The sequence below is a fragment of the Eupeodes corollae genome, chromosome 1 (genome assembly GCF_945859685.1).
Source record: "Eupeodes corollae chromosome 1, idEupCoro1.1, whole genome shotgun sequence".
NCBI classification, from domain to species: domain Eukaryota; kingdom Metazoa; phylum Arthropoda; class Insecta; order Diptera; family Syrphidae; genus Eupeodes; species Eupeodes corollae.
The window spans coordinates 116,273,658-116,294,500 of record NC_079147.1 but is presented as its reverse complement, the minus strand read 5'-3'; the positions used below and the strand labels follow the sequence as shown (position 1 = coordinate 116,294,500).

The 20,843-nt window shown below is 34.7% G+C and overlaps 1 protein-coding gene and 1 long non-coding RNA gene across 2 annotated transcripts; one reads left to right on the top strand and one right to left on the bottom strand.

Annotated features, from left to right (window-relative positions):
* Positions 1-1,220: 1,220 nt before the first annotated feature.
* Positions 1,221-14,247, top strand: LOC129940010 (phosphatidylinositol 4,5-bisphosphate 3-kinase catalytic subunit beta isoform). Its single transcript, XM_056048230.1, has 11 exons — positions 1,221-1,803; positions 1,869-2,510; positions 6,483-7,210; positions 7,281-7,481; positions 11,891-12,097; positions 12,151-12,561; positions 12,612-12,788; positions 12,849-13,155; positions 13,219-13,389; positions 13,775-13,894; positions 13,952-14,247. Exons 1-11 carry the CDS (start codon positions 1,657-1,659, stop codon positions 14,078-14,080), a joined length of 3,240 nt encoding a protein of 1,079 aa, XP_055904205.1. The 5' UTR covers positions 1,221-1,656; the 3' UTR covers positions 14,081-14,247.
* Positions 10,728-11,256, bottom strand: LOC129940011 (uncharacterized). The gene is made up of 2 exons (XR_008780598.1): positions 11,012-11,256; positions 10,728-10,956 (listed from the first exon to the last, which is right to left on the bottom strand). It is a non-coding gene; the product is annotated as an uncharacterized LOC129940011 (long non-coding RNA).
* Positions 14,248-20,843: the final 6,596 nt, after the last annotated feature.

The window sequence follows — 20,843 nt, the reverse complement described above, 5'->3', positions numbered from 1 at the left end:
TTTACGGGGTTAACTATTCGTCCAGTACCCTTGGCATGATGGTTAGTGCGTTGGGCTGTCATGCCAGAGGTCTTGGGTTCGATCCCTGCCTATGCCATCTGAAGTCTTTTGACGGGTACTGCCTCTTGCGAGGAATAGACAAATTCTCCAGGAGTAATTCTTGTCATAAAAAAGTGCTTTCTCAAATTAGCCGTTTGGTTTCGGCTTTAAACTGTAGGTCCCCTTCATCTCTGACAACAGTACTCGCACAAAGGAATGGTTGAGAGCTGTAAGTCACTAGGCCCTAGATCTCAACGGACTGTTGCGCCACCTAGTTTATTTATTTTAACTATTTGTCCATACATATTTACCTGTTAAAAAATGAATTTAAAATATTTTTCATAATAAATAGTTAAAAATTGTTTTGCTATTTTATGAAATCCATTTTTTAAGTCAGTTAATATCAAAACATATAAATTTGTTTGTGACCGAAATAAGAAATATATGTCAAAGTGGCTGTCGTGTTTGCCAGGTAAATTAAGACTTTGTCCGATTGGGCCGGATCCAACTCTGCCGAATTTCAGCTATACCCAAAACTTATCATTTTGACACCTCAAAAAATGCCACTCGTTTGTTTAAAGTCTTCGGAAGCCGAAAAATTCATATTTTTTTTGAGGGACTTAGTTGAAAAAAAGCACAAAACTTTTTACATTTACTTGCTTGCAAGCAGATTAGAAAAAGATCGTAAACAACTCTAGGAGCAAAAATTGAGTTGTTAGAAGCTGACAACTTACTTCGATGTATAACTTACAGGTGTATTAAATAATTTCTCTTGCAAAGCTTCATTCAACTTTCCGTTTTATTACAACTGATTTTTGTAGTTTTGTTACATTGTTGCATGAAATTCCTTTCCATAACCTTATAGACATCGAAGCGTGAATAAGTCATTTTGACATTTCCATATTCTTAATTTAATAATTAAACAGTTACTGGATGTTTTTACTCGGAATGTTTTTTTTTTATCGTATTCATAAGTTGCTGCAGTTTATCGATTTAAATTTCTTTTTGAATGGAAAATACATATTTTTCTACGACGTTATTTGAAGGTTTGGCGTTGGATTTATCTGTTGGTACAACATGTGCGTTGGGCCGATTGAAATGTCATTATAAGCCACTAGCCGCCGCCGCAACCAAAATCAAAAGACACAAAAATGACAAATAGAAGTGGAAAACAAAGAACAAGCTCCCCAAAGCAAAGAAGGGAACCGAAGAAAGAATACAGTTGAAAAAAGAGGTTGTACAAAAAATATAGAGGTGGCCAGGAACAAAACAGAAAGTTTATTTATATTTATGTGAAAATAAATCGCTTTACCAAAAATTCAAAACCCCTTTACGAAAATAAAGTTACAGAAATATATACAATATGTTCAATCAACACACAACCCAAGTGACTCACGCTGGACAAACTACATTTCAATTTACCTAAGAAGGAAAAAATAGAACAGTCTTGAGGAGCACTAAGCATAAAAAAAAGAAAGTGTTAAAATATTTAAAAAGTTTCCTCTCCTCTAGACTTTTAGTAGAATACGTTTCCTCCCAAAATAGGAGAATCCAATTATAAACGTGGTAACATTCTGAATATCGTCAACACCCTTCCAGCTTAAATAACCCATAACAATGGTGCCTTCGCCGAGTCCAAATTTTTCCATGGACTGCTGGTTAAACGACCCTCCTGACCTGGTGCACGTAACATGCCTACTTCCTAATGGAGTTTTTCTAATCCAGGAAGTATGTGCGACGGCGACAATTCGTGAAATAAAAATGGTGAGTCAGCGATTAGAAAGCAGCATTGGAAAACTCCCATATGAACATAAAATTATGTCTTTTAGGAACTCTTAGCTGCTGCCAAGTCTTATCCACTTTATGAAATGCTCAAGGAGCATTCAATGTACGCTCTACGAGGAATAACCAAATTCAATACCGTGGAGAACTTTAAGGATTCGGGTCGCTTGTGCGATATACAACCGTATCTTTGTCTTTTAGAACTTGCTGAGTCAACAGAGTATTCGAGTGATCAAGAGCTTTGCAATTTAATAAGCTATATGATTGGAAAGTCAGTGGATGACTTTCGAGCGATGAAGAGTCCCGAAGTGAGTGACTTTCGTTATAAGATGTCTTTACTAAGTGAAGAGATCGAAAACGAAAGAGCCACTGTGTCATGGAGTGAAAAATTATTATATGAGCATCCACTAAGACTGGCCAGGACGCCTCGCATGCCAACAATCAAAGGTCGATTACGCAGCGATAGTTTTGTAGTATCTGTGAAACTGGAAAATGATGAAAGTATATTTAGTTTGCGAGCGAACGATACCGACACGCCAACAAAACTTATCGAAATGGCTCTTGCAAAGATGTCTCGATCGATGGTCAAATTAAATGGTCAGTCAACTTCATCATATATACTAAGAGTTGGTGGAAGAGACGAGTACTTGTTTGGCGAATTTCCTTTAATACAGTTTGTCTATATTCAGGTGAGTTTAAGCGCAATGCTTATCAATATTTTAAAGCATGCACAAATATCTCTACATTTTGAAGACAACTAAACATCTAAATAATAAACCTCTTGCTCTTAGTCATATCTTAAGCTTTTGGCTATATTTGCTCTCTATAATTTGAATATGTCCAAATATCATTGCCATTTTTGATAGTATTAGAGATTTCCGCTGATTTTGAATTCAAATCCAAATGAAGATTTCCGTGGTCTGATGGATAGTGGGAAGGACTGTCACAATAAGGGTTTTGGTTTCAATTCCTGCCTGTGTCACATAGAGTTTTTTTTTTTTCAAGGGGACTGCCTCTGGCGAAGGATTGACAAATCCTCCAAGAGTAATTTTTGTCATAAAAAGTGCTTCCTCAAATCATCCGTTCGGATCCAACATACAACCTGAAGGGACCCTTCATCCATGACATTACTCGCACACAGGAATGATTGAAAGTTGTAAGTCACTGTCATTAGCCCTGGTTCTGTACGGACTGTTGCGTCACCTAATTCTTTACCTGTACTAAAACCTCAAATGGATGAGATCTCTGTCATCTTATTTTTCTGAATAAGTTTAATATTTTTACCATTTAATTTAAGAATAGCAACATAAATCTTATTTTTCTGAATAAGCTTGATATTTTTACCATTTAATTTAAAAATAGCAACATAAATCCTTTATGTATTTCTAAACACTACATTAAGCTTACCAGACGTGTTAGTTAGAATTTGACGGATTTATCAATAGATGTCATTATTGATATTTTTAGGTTTCTAACATTTATTTCATATTTTTCTATTGACATTAGTCTTCAAAAATTACCAAGTTAAATTTTGCCAAATTAATAGCATCATAGTGGTTTATCTAAGTAAATTGTCGAGTTGCGTTCCATGTTAATCGCATTTTTCCATTTAAAAAAACAGCTGAAGGCTATCGGTTGCTTGTTAAAACTTATTGGGAACATTCTCCAGTGATTAGAACATGTAAGACAGAGCTTCGTCGACGGCCCATCGACTCCAAGGATAAATCACTTTGGCCTTAAGACAATGCCCTATATTTGGTGGGACCATTGTAGTTCGGTTATTTTCGAGTTATTAAAACCTAGTGACACTTTGAACACGGATCTGTACCGACAACAAACAATTAATTTGAATCGTGGTTGATAAAAAACGGCCGTGTAAAGTAACACAAAAAAACCCGACCATTTCAATTGAAGTTAATTATTGGCAAATTATGTAAGAAATACAATTAAAATTACTCAAAACTACACTTTCTTGTAGACTTTTTGTTCATTTCCCACAAGTTGCATTTTTTGAGTTAGGTCACTTTCATTCTATGGGTGCGATATTATCACACATACATTTTAAATAAATGCTGACACTATGCGAAATGATGCCTTTATCATTTCCCATATACAATTTTGTATTCTATTTTTGTTATACAAATTTTTACCCTTTCCACAACTCATATTCCACTCAACTCCCTCAGCAGCGTGAGACCAGACAAATATGATCTTTATTAAAAGCTCAATGTTTTGCCTCACGCGCTGATATTTAATATTTATGTAGACTGACCACTTTTTATTTGCCTTCTTGCAAACCTTTGGTCGGGCTCACTCACAGACTCACTCATTATTGTTATTCATAAGAAAAACTTGTCTCTTTGATTTATTTAAAAAAAATATTATTTGTTACCATAATTATTTTTTGTTCTGAAACTTTATTTGTGTAAACAATTGGCGACCGTGACAGGACAGTAATTGATTTTCTGTTAACTCAAAGTACCTCTCTTGTTGGAGTAACTGCTAAATACTAACTAAAGAAATCATCATTTCAAATACTTATGAGTCATTAAGACTTCGTCCTTCGTTGGATGACAGCTTAAAAATATTTAATATAGATGCTGTAGGGATGTTAAGATAAGGGGGAATATTGTTTCGAACAATTTGGAGTTGTTTGACAAATCGTGACGGTGAAATAAAATGAGGATTCATTTTTACATTATTAAGACTTAGGAGAACGTCAAGTAATGTGTCTTGCACCCTCTCGAGGCTCGTAATTGATAAAATGAAATATGATGTTAACGCTGAAAAACTCTGGTTGACATCAATTAGTTCTTGATGCATTTCTATGTTGTTTAATGATATTTCGAACATAGTCTTAATGCCTTTATATTGCTCTGTGAGTTGTAAATAGTTTCGTTTAAGCAAATTCACTGTTTAGTCTGCGATCGAGCTCTGCTTTTTTAAGAGATGTACTAGGTGCTGTTCATCTTGTTGCACCAAAGAGATTTGCTGCTGTATGTCCTTAGCATCATCTTGATCCAATACCCCGAAAAGACTACATATGTGCAACGTTTCTGACAAAGTCGAAATGAGATCAAGCAATCCTAACCCGTTTGTTATAAGAGGCATGATAGTTATGGACAAGGTCATTGTTAAATTCAATTATGTCCACTCTATGTTTCAATGCGGTAATTGTGGGCAAACAGTAGGGATTAGTTTTTAGTTCATTTAAAAAGATTTTATCCATTCTGTCTAAATACGTTTTTACTTCTCATAGCTCTGCCCAATATGATTACAAATTGCAAAATATGTAAATGTTCCAAAAACTATTGACTATGCTAGCAGTACCAATATCCTTAAAGTAGATGCCTGTTGGATTATCGAATTTAGTCATCCCATCATGTCAGAATTTATTTAAAATGTATGTGATATATGGTCGAAGATTGACAAATTATTGTACAACATGACAACGCACCACCCGATATCGCGAAAGTATTTAAGAACACATTAAATTTTTTTAATTTGTTAATATTGCAACCACCTTAGTTTTCGTCCAGTCCCCGCTTCGCCAAACTCAAAAAAGCCGAAAAATGTCTCGTAGAATGGTTTACCTCGAAAGAGAACTTTTTTTGTTGGAATGGTGTTCATGATTTGCCTGAAGATAGGCAAAATGTGTAGAATCCAATAGTCATCGCTTTGAATTCCATGACTTGAACACATACTTGATTTGATTTTTGAATAAACTCAAAAAAGATATTGCTATTTCAAACTATCATAAAATTTTTTTTTTGATGTAAGAAAGGCCCAACAAAGTTTTCGATGATTAAAGTTAATTTTTATTTTCAAGTGTAATAGTCAATGTTTTGCTTCATATCTGTTTCATGGATTGGATTCAATATACCTCGTTTTTAAGATCGTCCTTTTTTAAAATCCTGTTGTTTATAAATAATAGCTTATGGCGTTCAAAACACTTTTAAAAAATTACAATGATTTTGAAGAAGCAAACAAAAGCTTTCAATGTGCACAAACAACAAGAATTTTTAGCATTACTTTCTCTTCTTGTTCTTCTGCTTTGTCATGTACATATCAAACGTTAGGCGAGAACTGCAATTGTCTACTTCCATTCCGAATGTATTTAATTTAAAACCTCTCTTAAAGAATGCTTAGGGCGACTTCGTCATCTTTCACATTATTTGACAAACTGCTATAAAAAGTAAATACTTCTTCTGGTCGTAATTTCTTTTTTGTTCAGTTTATAAAAAAGTGATTGTAATTAGTTTGATAAAAATTGTTTGCTATACAAAACTAGAAATGTCAAATCCTTCAAGAGTAATTCTTCTCAGAAAAAGTGCTTTTTTAAAATAAGCCGTTCGTATTCGGCTTTCTCCATCCCTGACAACATTATTTGAACACACGAATGGTTTAGAGTTGTAAGTAACAGGGCCATAGTTCTATGGACTGTTGCGCCAGCTTATTTGTTTATTTATTTTATACAGGTTCAATTTGCCTTATTTTGTCAAATGTGTTTTGAATTTGCGCTTACACAATATTTATTCGAATATTTATTTTTTAATAATTAATTCTTTGAAACGAATAAAAACATAAAAAGTAAAATTACACAAAAAAAAAACATCACCAAACCAATAATCTAATTGTGCTATTATATCTTGTTTTTCTAGGAAAGCTTATCACGTGATGGTGTTCCCTTGATTGTTCTTAAACCTATTCACACACTACCAACATATATTAATCACAAACAACTCAGCATAGAATACAAACCGAAAACCACTGAAAACCTCAACTATAAAACAAGCACAATACGAAAACGTCAAAAGTTCGCCTCATCATGGGACATACAAGAGCCATTTCGGCTAGAATTGCACGGCATCGATAACGTTAACTGTGATCTGAATCCAACGCCAGAAATAGGAGTTCATCTAGGTCTCTTTCACGGTGAAAGAAGACTATGTGCTTTACAAAAATCTACAGAGCTTCCAGTAGATAATGATGGTAAAATTGTCCTCAACGAAGCAATAGCATTTGATATCTTCCTGCAAAATGTGCCTCGAAGTGCTCGACTATGCATTTCTATATATGCCAAGACTGTAAAACTGGGTGGATCTCGCTCAAAGAAGATAAGCACCAGCAAAGAAAGCAAAGATAGCAAAGATAGTAAAGATAACAAAGAAAGTGCTAAAGATAACCGAGAGTATCACACGAGTCCTTTAGCTTGGGTGAATACTACTCTATTCGATTATAAACATCAGCTTAAAACTGGTCAACTTACCCTTCATACATGGACCAATGCAGATGATATACAATCGGATGAAATTTTTCATCCTTTGGGTACGGTAGAACCAAATCCTAGGAATGAAGACTGTGCTGTTGTAAAGTTAACTTTCCACAAGTAATTCAATAAGAAAAACAAATATTGAAAAAATGTTGATTAATGTTATGTTATGGTATTTATTTTTCAGCTATAACTGCGAAAATGGAATTATTTATCCAGAAGAAGAAACGGTTCTTTTGCATGCTGAAAAATTAGCTGAGACAGAAAACCTGAATCGCTCCAAATCACAGGATAAAAAAATAATCCAAAAGATCTTAGCTAGCTACTCACGAAGTGACAAACTTGATGAAATGCATGATCAAGATCGAAATGATATATGGTCAAACAGGTAAATTTTATTAATTAAAAAAACTAATTAAGGTCAACAAATTTATAATTAACTTGGTCTTGCTTTTAAGACCATGAATACCAATATTAATTTAAAATAATAATATTTTTCCTTGAGGTTCAATGGAGTTGAAAACACTAAGTGTCATGAAGCATATAAATTCCTCTGACATTATTTCAAAATGAGTGTTGGTTTGCACCCTTCAACCAAATGTATTATTTATGATTTGGAATGTCAAATATTATTATCTATCAATTGATAATCAAAAATTATTAACTAGTAGACACGCTTTTGTTGAAGGCTCCATACTAAAATGGAAGTTAAATTTTAAGACGAACTTTTCCACGCACTCTTATTTGCACTTAGTTATCAAGCATCTGTTTATATGCCCCTGGAAGTTATCCAAATATAAAATGAGTGACATTGCAGGTTCTATCTTAATGTGCTAATGTAATCTTAAGATACACGAACATTAATAGAACAGCGAGAGTAAACAAACGACATTAAAGGGCTGTGATTACGACGCAACGATTTTATAAAGATCACGATTTATTATTATTATTATTATTATTTATTACAATATAAATAAATTTACATTATAATACAGATTTACAAAGCGCTAGCTACCATGACTTGCGGCTTGAAATATTATAAATATTAGAGTTTATAAAAATAGGAGTATAAGTATAATGTATGGGGCTGCCGGAGATCCGCGGCTCGCTCAAACAGCATGACCGCGAGTCCCCGACAGCCCCTCACATTTATAAATATGAAAAATTGCTATATAACAGATTCAATTTTAAGTAAAGTTAATATTTTATATACATTTTTTATGTTTTCAAAAGTGGTTTTTGATAAGAGATCAGTTAAGTTTGTATTGAAAAGACGTTTACACAGTTCGTTTACTTTATAACAGTTAGAGATAAGATGTTTGATTGTTAGGATATGACTGGATTGACATAGGTGGCAGGTTGGAGGATCTTCTTTTTTTAATAGATGAGTGTGTGTTAACTGAGTGTGGCCCAGCCGAAGGCGGATCACGAAAATAGATACATAACTTTGAATTTTTGTCGTCATGTCTTTGTAATGCCAGTGTAACTCGACCTTCATAATTACTTACGTCATGTTTATGCTTTGAGAAAGAAAATATTTGTATCAATACATTTGTTTTTGATGGTGGATCAAAGTTTAAATACTTACTAACTTAGGTTCTTAGACCTGTTAAGTCCGTTGGGAACCCCTTAAGGGGCCCTATGCCCCTCTACTGCGCCTACGCGCCATTATTTACGGTTTCCGGAGATGTGTTTCAGCTCCCTACAACTCTTGCCTAGTGACTCTGATTCCGCCTCGACTGTTCTGCGTCAAGTGCTCCTCGGTCGTCCAACTCTTCTTCCTTCTCGTGTGAGGGGATTCCACTGCTTTGCTTGGCCTGCAGTGTAGTCATTACCTTTTCGAAGCGTATGTTCAATCCACTAACGTCTTCGTATTATAGATTCTATACGTTACTGACCTGTCCTTCTATGAAGGACCTCAAAATTTAAATGGTTTACACAAATATTCAAATTTTTTCATAAATATTTTCATTAAAGTGTACTAATTTGAAATACCAATTTTCATAAATAATTTTTTATATTTATATATTTCATATTGTATAAAACAAAAAACGGTTGTAGTTCTATCGCCTATCATTTTTTAGAATTAGACTTAAACTTGTCTTGGGAGCACTTGCCTTATGTGTATGTAATGTTCAAGTTTAAGACGTATAAAGGCTTTGTAAATTACAGACATAAAAAAAGTGGAACCTTTTTTTGCACCGTTCCGAAAAAAAATAGTTTCCTGGATAAAAGTGCCAATCATGAATAGCGGCATCAAGGTTGGTTACGTTTTAAGAAACATACAATCACCGGTTAACATATTGCTACTTAAGTCATACTGCCGGATATTAAGAAATTTTTGTTTTTTGAGATATATCTTAAGTTGGTGATTAATCCGCATTTTCATGAGCTTTTAAGGGACGTAAGTGCAATTGAACGATAGTTAGAGGGGAAAGAGGATTCACAGGCTGGACAAATACTATTTTCCATCTACTCAAAAAGAGATATGTACAATAGGGAAAGCTTACCATTGGTTTTGTCACTGTCGAAGAACATCCTTTCGGAACAATAGGAAGAATACTATCCAAGCTTTGTGAATGTCAAGGTCATTGAGAATTATAAAATCGTTTGCGCTCTCAAGAACAGGAGGACTCATGACACTGTGCTGCAAGTTAACTGGCTTGTGTAAAAATTACGAGACATTTTTACTGCCTTCAAGACATTGTAGTACTAATTTCTGATCATGTTAAAATTTGATTCTTCGAATATGACCGTAACAGGTCTTTCTAGTTTGTTTGAATATATTCCGGATTTCCCCGGTGGGATTGGCTTTATTACAATGTAGCATATACCCAAAACAAAAACAAAATGTATTAGCTCTAACCAAGTTGAATTTAAGTATGGACTTAGCACCACCCACTTCCTTCTTCACGTTGATGAACAATTCAAGAATCTGTCTTATCACTCCACAATGAGAAGGCCTTTGATCGGATTTTTAAATTAATTTCATGGAACATTAGCCCAAAAATGATCAAATTTGTGAAATAGTGCTTATCAAGCAGAAAATTCTAAAAAAAAGGATCCAAATCTGAAAATGGAACTGGACTAGCTGTTGATTACGAAGATGGGGACTAGAAAATTGCTTCTCCATATTCTCTACAGAAGCATACTTAATCTTAATGGCTAAAGAAAAAAAAAAGAATTAAATATAACCTTTTTTCAACCACCTACAAATGATAACCTTAATATGATAAATTGACACTGGGATTATAAGAGAAAAGAAGAATGAAAATTCAACACTTCTCTTCCATTAACCCATTGGCCGAATCATCTAAATATCCAAAAATACTAACAAATAATGAATGATCAAATGTTTCCTACGCCTTCGACTATGACCTATGTAAACCACTTTTCAACCAAAAAAAACTTAATAATCTTTTACCAACAACATCAGGGCCCTTATTATGAATTACGAAACGAACGGCAGAAAAAACGAAACTCGAAGAAACGAAAGTCATGGTGAAGAGCGATTATAAGATACGAAAATAGAAAGCAAAAAAAGTTGCCAGGCAAAAACGAAAAATGATAATTTTTTAAAGGAGCAACTAACTTCACTCCTATTAAAAAATGTCAAAATATAAATAAAGTCGAGGAAGTTTCAAAAATAAATGTAATTTGCATAAATTCTATAAAATGTTTTTTCACTGCGACTATTTCCTTGAAAGCGAAGATGAATCCCAAACTAACAAAGAAGAGGAAATGCGTATAAAAAGAAGAGTTTTAAGAGATTCATCGAACCCAATGAGCCTTCCAAGTTCAACGTAAGTAAGCAAATTTCCACGCATTTTGCCCTTAAGATTGTACCCAAAATCTTTCCATACCTAACGAAGAACAGAATTAATCATAAACGCAAAGTTTTGTTTTAAGGAAACCTACACTTTTCCAACCATCCATTGGTTTCTCTGGAGGACCGCATGCATTTAGCTTATCAGTCAAAGCCTTCCAAATAATTTTGGATTTGGCTTTGGCTTGGCTCGTCGGCAAGTAATTTTTTGCTATGTTTGGATTGGTTTCCATAAAAGCTACCAGCAAATCCAACTGCTTAGAATTATTTGTAGGTCTAGAGGTTAGAAATAACTTATTTGTATGTTTTTGACAATTTTATTTATTATTTACTTACATTTTTTTCACTTAACAAAACAAAAACCAACCAAACAAAAACAAAATGACATTTGACAAAACGAAAGCTGAACGAGAGCTGAAGGCACTCGTAAATAAAAATACTAGTATCGTCATTTTTACGATTCTCGTTTTTCTTAATCGCAATTTGACGATTTAGTGCCACTACAATCGTTTTTTCTAATCGCAATTTAACGAATAAGCGTTATTTTGAGCGAGTTTCGTTTTTCATAATAACCCCCCAGTTAAAAATGTAATGTAATAAGTAACAGACAAATATTTCTTGGTTATGCGTGGGGCTGTTGAAGGTCTATGTTTCTCCAAATTGTAGATCTCTTGTCCTGCAAAAGTCCCACGCATACAATTGTGTTATCGTAGTTATATTTCTGATTGAGCCATAAGCAAATGATTCAAATCTATAGTCCCAAGCTGAGTTCTATGGCGTTTAAGATATATGCATAAATCTGAATCACTCGTTACATATATTTATACTTTAACGGACGTTTTCATTTATTGCATTACATATCTCTTAAAAAGATATTTATATATATATTATTATTATTATTTATAAAATATTAATTATAAATAAAAATATTAATAATTTTAAAATATTTTATTATTAACGCATCTTCTCAGATTGGATTGCCGTAATGAATGTCCGGAAGAGTTATCTATACTTTTACATTGCGTAAACTGGAACGAACGAAATGAGGTGGCTGAAATTTGGAGTCTCCTTAAAGACTGGCCAACTGTGTCTGTTGAGCGATCATTAGAGCTTCTAGATTATGCCTATCCAGATCCAGCTGTTCGAAATTTTTCAATTCGGTGTCTGCGGCAATTGAAGTAATTTTTAATTTTGAATATTGCTTCAATAAAATAAACTTTTGATTTTTCAGAGATGAAGAGTTGCTTCTATATCTTTTACAGTTAGTCCAAGCAATAAAACACGAATCCTATTTGGATTCTGATCTTGTGTGTTTTGTTTTGGAGAGAGCTTTACGAAATCAACGCATCGGACATTACTTCTTTTGGCATTTACGGTCAGAAATGCAAACACCTTCGATGCAAGTTCGTTTTGGGCTCCTTCTTGATGCTTACCTAAAAGGTTGTAAGTCACATGTGCCACTTCTGCATAAACAAGTTCAATGCTTGGAAAAATTAAAGCAAGGTTCCGAATCAGCAAAAAAGGGAAGCAAAGAGAAATCAAGGCACTCATTGCAAACATTTCTAGCTAATGAAAGAATTGGTGCTGTATTTAAGGGATTTCAAAGTCCACTAAATCCTAGCTTTCGGTGCAAAGGAGTAAAGTGAGTATTGATAGGATTGCTTAACAATGTACTAATTGCAAAGTTTTTAGACCGGATAAGTGCAAGGTTATGGACTCTAAAATGAGACCGTTGTGGGTCGTATTTGAGAATGCAGATATGTTATGTGATGATATTTATATTATATTTAAAAACGGCGATGATCTTAGACAAGATATGTTAACGCTTCAGATGCTTCGTGTCATGGATCAGCTGTGGAAAAACGAAGGGTAAACACTTACAAACTAATATGAATGATTATAATCCTATTTTCATTTTTGCGGTTTCAGCCTGGACTTTAGAATGAACATCTATAACTGCATAAGTATGGAGCGACGTCTTGGTATGATCGAAGTCGTTCTGAATGCTGAAACCATTGCCAATATTCAAAAAGTTAAGGGTATGTTCTCCGCAACATCGCCTTTTAAAAAGGGTTCTTTGTTTAGTTGGTTAAAAGAGCACAATAATACCGAAGAAGAAATGAATAAAGCAGTGGAAGAATTTACTCTTAGTTGTGCGGGCTATTGTGTTGCTACATATGTTCTAGGCGTTGCCGATCGTCATTCAGATAATATAATGGTGAAAAAAAACGGACAGGTAAATAGATATAGCATTCCAACTAATCAATTGTAATATATATTTTTTTGTGTATATATATAGCTTTTCCATATCGATTTTGGCCATATACTTGGGCATTTCAAAGAGAAATTCGGTGTAAGACGGGAAAGAGTTCCTTTTGTCTTGACGCATGATTTTGTTTATGTTATAAACAAAGGACGGACTGATAGGGAAGCTGAAGAGTTTCGGTATTTCCAAAAACTGTGTGAAGATGTAAGTATTAGCGTACTAGTAAGATTAAAATATAACAACAAGCTCACAAAATCCGATTAGGAACAAAATACCACAACTCGCCGAGACAATTTGAATTTGGTTTTACTCTGTCGATTCATTTTTATTGAAGGGGGTTTCAAATTGTATGTAGATCGGCCGCTTCATTTGATTTGGAGTAAAATTCAAAAACCAAATAAACAATTTGGCTCGGAATGTTTTGGACTCTAGAGTCTTTAAAAGAATCATAATAACAGTATATTATTATTATTATTATTATTTATTAATTTAACAATAAATGTACAAATTAATATAAAATCAGCAGTAGCTCCTTAGGCTTTAAGCTAAATAGCAGTATATAATTTGCTTACTTTTTATTTTTTTGTAGGCATTTCTCATCCTAAGAGAGCACGGTTGTTTAATCCTTTCATTATTTTCAATGATGATATCGACTGGTTTACCCGAGTTATCCTCGGAAAAGGATCTTAATTACCTAAAGGAAACATTGGTAAGTGCTTATAAAATAAATAAACAAATACAACAAAATAAAAATGTATATTTGTAGGTCCTGGAACTGACTAAAGAAAATGCACGCGAGCACTTCCGCTCGAAATTTAGTGAAGCTTTGGCTAATTCGTGGAAGACTTCGTTAAACTGGGCATCACACAACTTCTCAAAGAATAATAAACAATAAGCATGATAATATAATAAGATATAATGTAAAACAAAACAAAAAAGAAATGGATTAATTATATTATTACACATTTTCTCATTTTTATTCTTCATCTGCATCGTTTTTTAAGTTAATAAGCAATATATTAAAAAGAACTTATATATATATAAAAGTTCAATCTCATTCAAGCTTTCTTTTTTATTTAAACTAAGCTCCAAAATGTATATTGTTAAACATTATTCTATATTGCTAGAAAGTAATGCAAAAAATGAAGGTTTGGTTTATTGAATTGGGTAAGAAGTTGATGAAGTGCTGTTTTTGTGCTAACTAAGTGTTCTAATTCAATCGCTACCTATGTCTTCCTGCGTCAAGTGTTTCTCGGTCTTCCAGCTCTTCTTCCTTCTTGCGTGAGCGGATTTCATTGCATTGCTTGGCCTGCAATCTCTCTATCAAAGGCCTTCTCGAAGCCGATGAACAGCAGGTGTAGTGGTGATCGATATTCAACGCACTGTTCAATAATGATCCGCAGGGTGTTGATACGGTCAATACGTTCCAGTATGACTTTTGGTACTATTTTGCCGTCCTTTTTTTGGGAGCTTCACGATAATTTGTTTCTTCCACTCATGGGGGAAGCTTTCGGTGGTCCAGGCTTCTTTTATGAGCGGATGAAGCAGGTCGCTTCCATCAAGTCCTACTGATTTGTGTTTCTTAAGCGCTTTAATTGTGGCAACGATCTCATCTTTACTGGGAGGTGCGGTGCGGATTCGGGGATTAGTTTCTTCAGGCGCTTCAGAAGGTATCGGCTGCACGTTGTTTGCTAACACTTGGTTCAAATCCGAGGAAAAGTGTTCTGTCCAACTTCTGACTTGCTCATCCGCCGAACTTATCACAGTACCGTCTACTTCATTCACCAGGTGTTGCTTTGAGCTGTGTGTACTGGTCAGCTCTTTGGTTATTCTGTAAACGGTTCTGCTGTCGCACCTGTTTGCAGCATCTTCTGCTTCTTGCGCCAATGCGTTGAAGTAGTTACGCTTGTCGCGGCGCACACTGCGGTGAACCTCTCTTTTTTTCATGCGATATGAGAACTCCAGCTCGTTTCTTTTTCCTCTTGTGCAGCAGTTATTCGAGCCCTTAACTGTTTGCGTTCGTTGATCCTTGCCCAAGATCCTGATCCTTTAGTCTGGCGGTGTTGAAATTAGGGGCTCGTCTTGTTCCGTTGGATCTTCGAACTGTAGCTGTACGCAATCTTAGGGTAGCTATCATTAAGTGGTGTGTTACTTAGTTCGTGGAAATCTTGATTGTTTTTTTTAGCTTTTACCCTTAAATTTAAATCAAAAAGTTAAAGTTTCAAAACAACAATGTGATTCGTTTTTCCAGTCCCTACCAAGACCTGGAGACAACATAGATATGGGAAATTTCTATGTTCGGCATCTTGTGGGAAATGTTTCGGTCCACGATTTGACTTTAAACATTAATGCCAAAGATTTAAGAATTTTAAGACTAACCTAACGAAATTTCAAAAAAATTGGAATGTGGATTTTTGTATAATTCCTTTAACTTCACAACTGTTTTTTTATATTGCTGACGGTTATTCTGAAATTTAATTTTTAAATACAAAATTTCTTTGGTTTTAACATTTTTGCTTGTGTTTTTACGAGAATCCTACGAACTATAACAAAGTTGTAGACAATTTAAGGCTATTTTATGAAAAAAAACTCGTGAATACGTAGTTTTCTCTTGTGGCGTGGTCTGAAGTATAACTTTTTATTACTAACGTGAGTTCCGTCCAATATTTTCTTCATTTAAAGATATCCTTAATGGACAGTATTTAAGCTGCTTATTTGTTCATTTAAACACTCCACGTCAACCCCTATGAATCTGCGAATTCTAGTATATTGTTATTTATCCACTCGTATTTAAAATAATACATGTCCAACTACATGTATGTATTTCTATGTCAACATTTTATCTACTTACTCACCTTTAGCTAAATCCGATCTTTCTCCAATATTGAATTAAATATATTTCGAAAATTCAAGCGTGTTCAACTTCTGCAACTCTTAATATAATTAGAATTTAAATAAAACTAGGCGGCGCAACAGTCCACAGAGAACTTGGGCATAGTGACTCACAACTCTCAACCATTCCTGGGTGCGAGTTATGTTGTCAGTAATGGAGGGAACCCACAGTTTTAAGCCAAATCCGAAAGGCTTATTTGAGAAAGCACTCCTTATGACAAGAGGCAGTACCCGTGAAAAAAAAAACTTTAGGTGGCACAGGCAGGGTTTAAACATAAGACATCTGGCATGAAAGTTCAACGCACTAACCATCATTATCACGCCACGGGTACTGCAACACTTAACATTCAATAGCTATATCGAAAGTTTCTCATTTTGGCGAATACCATGACTAGAAATTTTAGTAAAGCTATTGGGTGAAGGCCATCATTTTATACAAAACAATCAGCAATTAAATTAGATTAGTCAAGATTAAGAGCTTAATTCTGAAACATCATGGTCGTTTATATTAATAAATCAAATTCCCCTTTCCTCATGTTATTGTTGATCATTTTATAACTATCATGTTTACAAATGTATAAAGAAATATGATTCAAAAGGTGCGTACGTGCCGAATTTTTTTTTTCATAATCTAAATAGTACTTGAAGGCGAATTAACAATAATTAACAACACATTATAAACGGTTTAATGTTCAATACTTTATAATCTCAATCATTATATCACTTCAGATACCAGTATAAAATTATAAATATTTGTGAATGGAACGATTAACTAAGCTTAATTGCCAATAATTACGTGTACGCACGAGTATATATGAGATATTTATTTATTCAATGTAGCATGACGAATATTTTAAGTTAAATCCTATTTTCATTGAACGGAGAAGGGGTTAGTAGTTAGGGTAGGCGTAGGAATGTTCGATTGTAGCGAACCTTCTATTTTTTATTTCTTATATGCTAAACTTTGAGGTATTTTGACAAAAACAGGTACCTAGTTCCCGTGGGGTGATGGTAAGTGCGTAAGGCCGTAAGGCCGTTCGGATTTCGCTGTAGGTCTCTTCCATCCCAGAGAACATTTTTCGAACATAGGAATGGTTGGGAGTTGTTGGTTAAGGTCCAAGTTCTCAGTGGGCAGTTGTGCTACTTTATTTTTTTGTTTTATGAACACTATGCTTGTAATAATAACTACTCGTAACTACATTTCTTTTACCTCAGCAGTAGTGAAACCATCATGGTAACCCACAATGGAGACATAACCAGGTTCAGGCGACATAACTTGAAAGTAAGGCAAGTTTCTGGTTTCTGATTGGCTAACTGCCTAAAAATTACCTTTCAATTAAGGCAACTTTAATGGAAAGTTAACTGGAATGTTAGTCAAGAAAAATCTCCCTAACTATCAAGTCAAGACAGCTTATGTCAAAATGACAGTAAACCATGTCTTTTCATTCAACGTGAAGTTGAACTTTATTTCTCTATAAATGTTTTATTTTCAGACCAATTTCATATACTGTTTTTTGGAGAAGGGTTCCTTGTCAAATTGGAAAAGAAATAAGTAATTTATTTTTACAATACAAAATACAAATGTTGATTGGTATGTAGCTTGCCTGAGGAGTGTTTTGTAGATAATATTGTTTTTGGTAGTTTTTGCACGATGAACTGAAGGCAGAAGTTAGTGAAGTAAAGTTCTGAGTTTGAAATTTATGACACTTGAAAAAGTAACTAGCTTACTTACTTAAGGTGACGCTACAGTCCGGGCGGACCTGGGCCTCAACCAACATGCGTCCAGATCGGTCCCTAGCTAGCTGTCTCAAGTTCGGACGCCAAGTTGGTTGAGGTCTTTACCCACCTGAGTGCACCACCTGAGTCGCGGTCTTCCTCTACTGCGCCGTCCGTTGGGATTGGATTCGAACACCTTCAGGGCTGAAGCGTTGATGTCCATTCGCTCTACATGACCCAGCCACATAAGCCGTAGGACATTAATTCTGCTAACTAGGTCAAAGTAACTAGCTGCCTTGTTCAAAATTTGCGTTCAAAGAATGCAGTTGACTGCAAATTAAGTCCCTTGTGTTGTCTGAACCTGCCCCATATATGCACATGTACACATGGTACGTGTCGACCTGTCAGTCAAGAACAGTAATATTGTTGCTGATTATGCAACAATGATATAATTTGGACCTTACATGCCATGATTGAATTCGTCGAACTAAAAACCTGACATTATTATGGATTTCATAGTCTGGCAGGTCCTCCAGAGCATTTACCCTATAAATCTACTGTATAGCCCATTATAGCTAAATACTCGCTGTAATTTGAGCGTGCAAATTTCACCTGGTACACTAGGGAAATTCTGCGCCACATTTGCGTTCATTCGGACGAAATCTTCTTTCCATATATTCAATCCCGCTTTCTGGTACGAAGTTTCAGCAAGTATATACCTAACAAAGTTTTTTGGTTCCATGGATACTGCATTTAGTAAAGCTGTTTGCTCCAACATATCATCAAACTCTTCACATTTGCGTCCGGTCCAAAAATGTATCTCCTCATTAGACATTGCTCCTTTATAATGTTGTACTCTATCCTGGGTCCACGTTACAAATCCATTCTCATAATATCAAATTTATCAGGTCACATATATCAGCATTCCACACATTTCTCTCTAATCCTAAGTGCTGTAAACACACTCTCTGGAATGTACGACTTATGTTGACAAAACATATGAATTTGTATCGCTTCAGGGATTCGATGAATAAATTATTGAAAAAGCAATGCTGTGCAGTGTTTGAAGTACGTACGCTACTCGAGGCACAACGGTATTGTCATGTTGATTTCTCAATTCAGTTTTAGCAAATTGCCAACACCGGTGATAGACGTATACGGTATTATCGAATACAACCTGAAGATAACGAGAACCTTGTCAATAAAACGATGAAGTGGTGCATCACTATAGCCTTTTTAACAGTTAAACAAAGCACATACGATTAGGCCCCTTAAAACAATTCTTAGAATGATAATGCCAAAAGGAAGAAAAAAATTATCAATAATGATTCATAGATAAACTCAGGCATAGAAGTGAGTGTACCTACGAGTGAGAGGTCTGATAAAATAAGCTAGCTCTGATGACGCTCAGGTCAAGATCGAAAACGGGCTATGTTGCAATTTTTGACAGATTTTTAGTTCGTTTAAGTTCGTGGTTCGCTTATCCTTAGGGTGTACAAGAAAGTTTGAAAAAATGTAAGTGATAAAACTCGAAAACACAGGAATAATTACTTCTCTTACGTTAATGATCGTAAGATCATTCTATAGTGATACGTATCAGTTACATAAGAGGTTATCCATTTTCGGTTTCAAAAGTATAGGAATGGAATTCGACATCTTCTAAACTAAGTTGTTAAACCAATTTTTTTTTAGTTGAAAGTCTGAAATTTAAGAAAATGGATCACTTAACTATCGCACAATGTATTCAAATTATTAAAACCTACTACAAAGAGACTGGATTGGTTACAGATATTGTAAGCCCTGATGGTGCATCATCGTTTTGCTCGTTCCACTGAAAATATCGCTGCTTTAAGTGAAAGTGTTGTTTAAGATCCGAATGTATCGATTCCTCCTCGTCGTTGTCTTACACCAAGATCCATATTTAGTCCAGCACACACAACAAATGAAGCCAACTGACCATTCACAACGTCATCGTAGAAACGTGGAATGTGTGCTTGAAAAACAGGTGGTGGAGGTTTTTTTCGAACACATTTTTTTTCAGCGACGAAGCATATTTCTCATTCGCTGGGTATGTTAATAAACTAAATTCTCATATTAAGGGTTCTGAGAATCCTCAAGCCTTTACATCCATAAAAAGTCACTGCTTTTGGTACGCTCTTTGGTCCTGAGGTGTGATTGGACCCTACTTTTTTAAAAACGACGATGAATGAATGTCGATTTAGATTAATATGTTCATATGATAACCGCCTTTTTTGCCTGCTATTGAAGAATACGACTTTGAAAATATGTGGTTCCAACAAATCGGTGCCTCATATCATTCAACTCGAGTGAATATGGCTTTCTTGCAAGAGACAATTCCTGGCCTCGTATAATTTCTCGTCGTGGCGATATCAACTAGCCACCGAGATCATGCGATTTGACACCGCTAGACTTCTTGTGTGACTACGCATAAGACCGTGTTCATGCAGATACATTTTGCTCTTGAGCACTTAAAACCCAACATTCGTCAAGTTATGGCTGAGATACTGCCCAATATGTGTCAAAAAGTGGTCGAATCGATGCTTGCGAGAATTCGCGTCGTGGTCATTTAATTGCTGTAGAGTTTCACATACTATGTCAACGTTCAAACTTTATAATAAAAAGAAATATCATGAAAAAATAATATTGTATTTGTTTTATTTAGGTACGTTTACTTTTAAAACCGCAAAATAGATAACACTGTATCTCCGAAGGTATTAAAATCTCAGACTGGTAAAGTAAGCCATAGTAAACATTTTCCAATATGTAAACCCTTTTAAGTTATACCATACTTACCCTAAAATGTTCATTTTCTTTTTTTATATTCCTGGGAATTCGGAAATCTCTAAGATCCAAGCCAAATTTAAACTTTAAACAGCTAGAATACAAGAAAACTATTTTATAAATAATCAAATTTGAAATCAGGAATTATCTACTGATCACAAATACTTTCACAAAGACCTTAGGAACTTTCTTTTAATCAAAGTTGTGGTTCAAAATGGAGAATACAATTATTGCGCTAACCATCGTCA

Bases quoted from the DNA above. Each gene is read 5' to 3' on its own strand.
- LOC129940010 (XM_056048230.1), top strand. From the start codon at position 1,657: ATGGTGCCTTCGCCGAGTCCAAATTTTTCCATGGACTGCTGGTTAAAC. The intron at 13,156-13,218 runs GTAAATAGATAT...GTATATATATAG, and splicing joins TGGTGAAAAAAAACGGACAG to CTTTTCCATATCGATTTTGG. The intron at 13,390-13,774 runs GTAAGTATTAGC...ATTTTTTTGTAG, and splicing joins TCCAAAAACTGTGTGAAGAT to GCATTTCTCATCCTAAGAGA.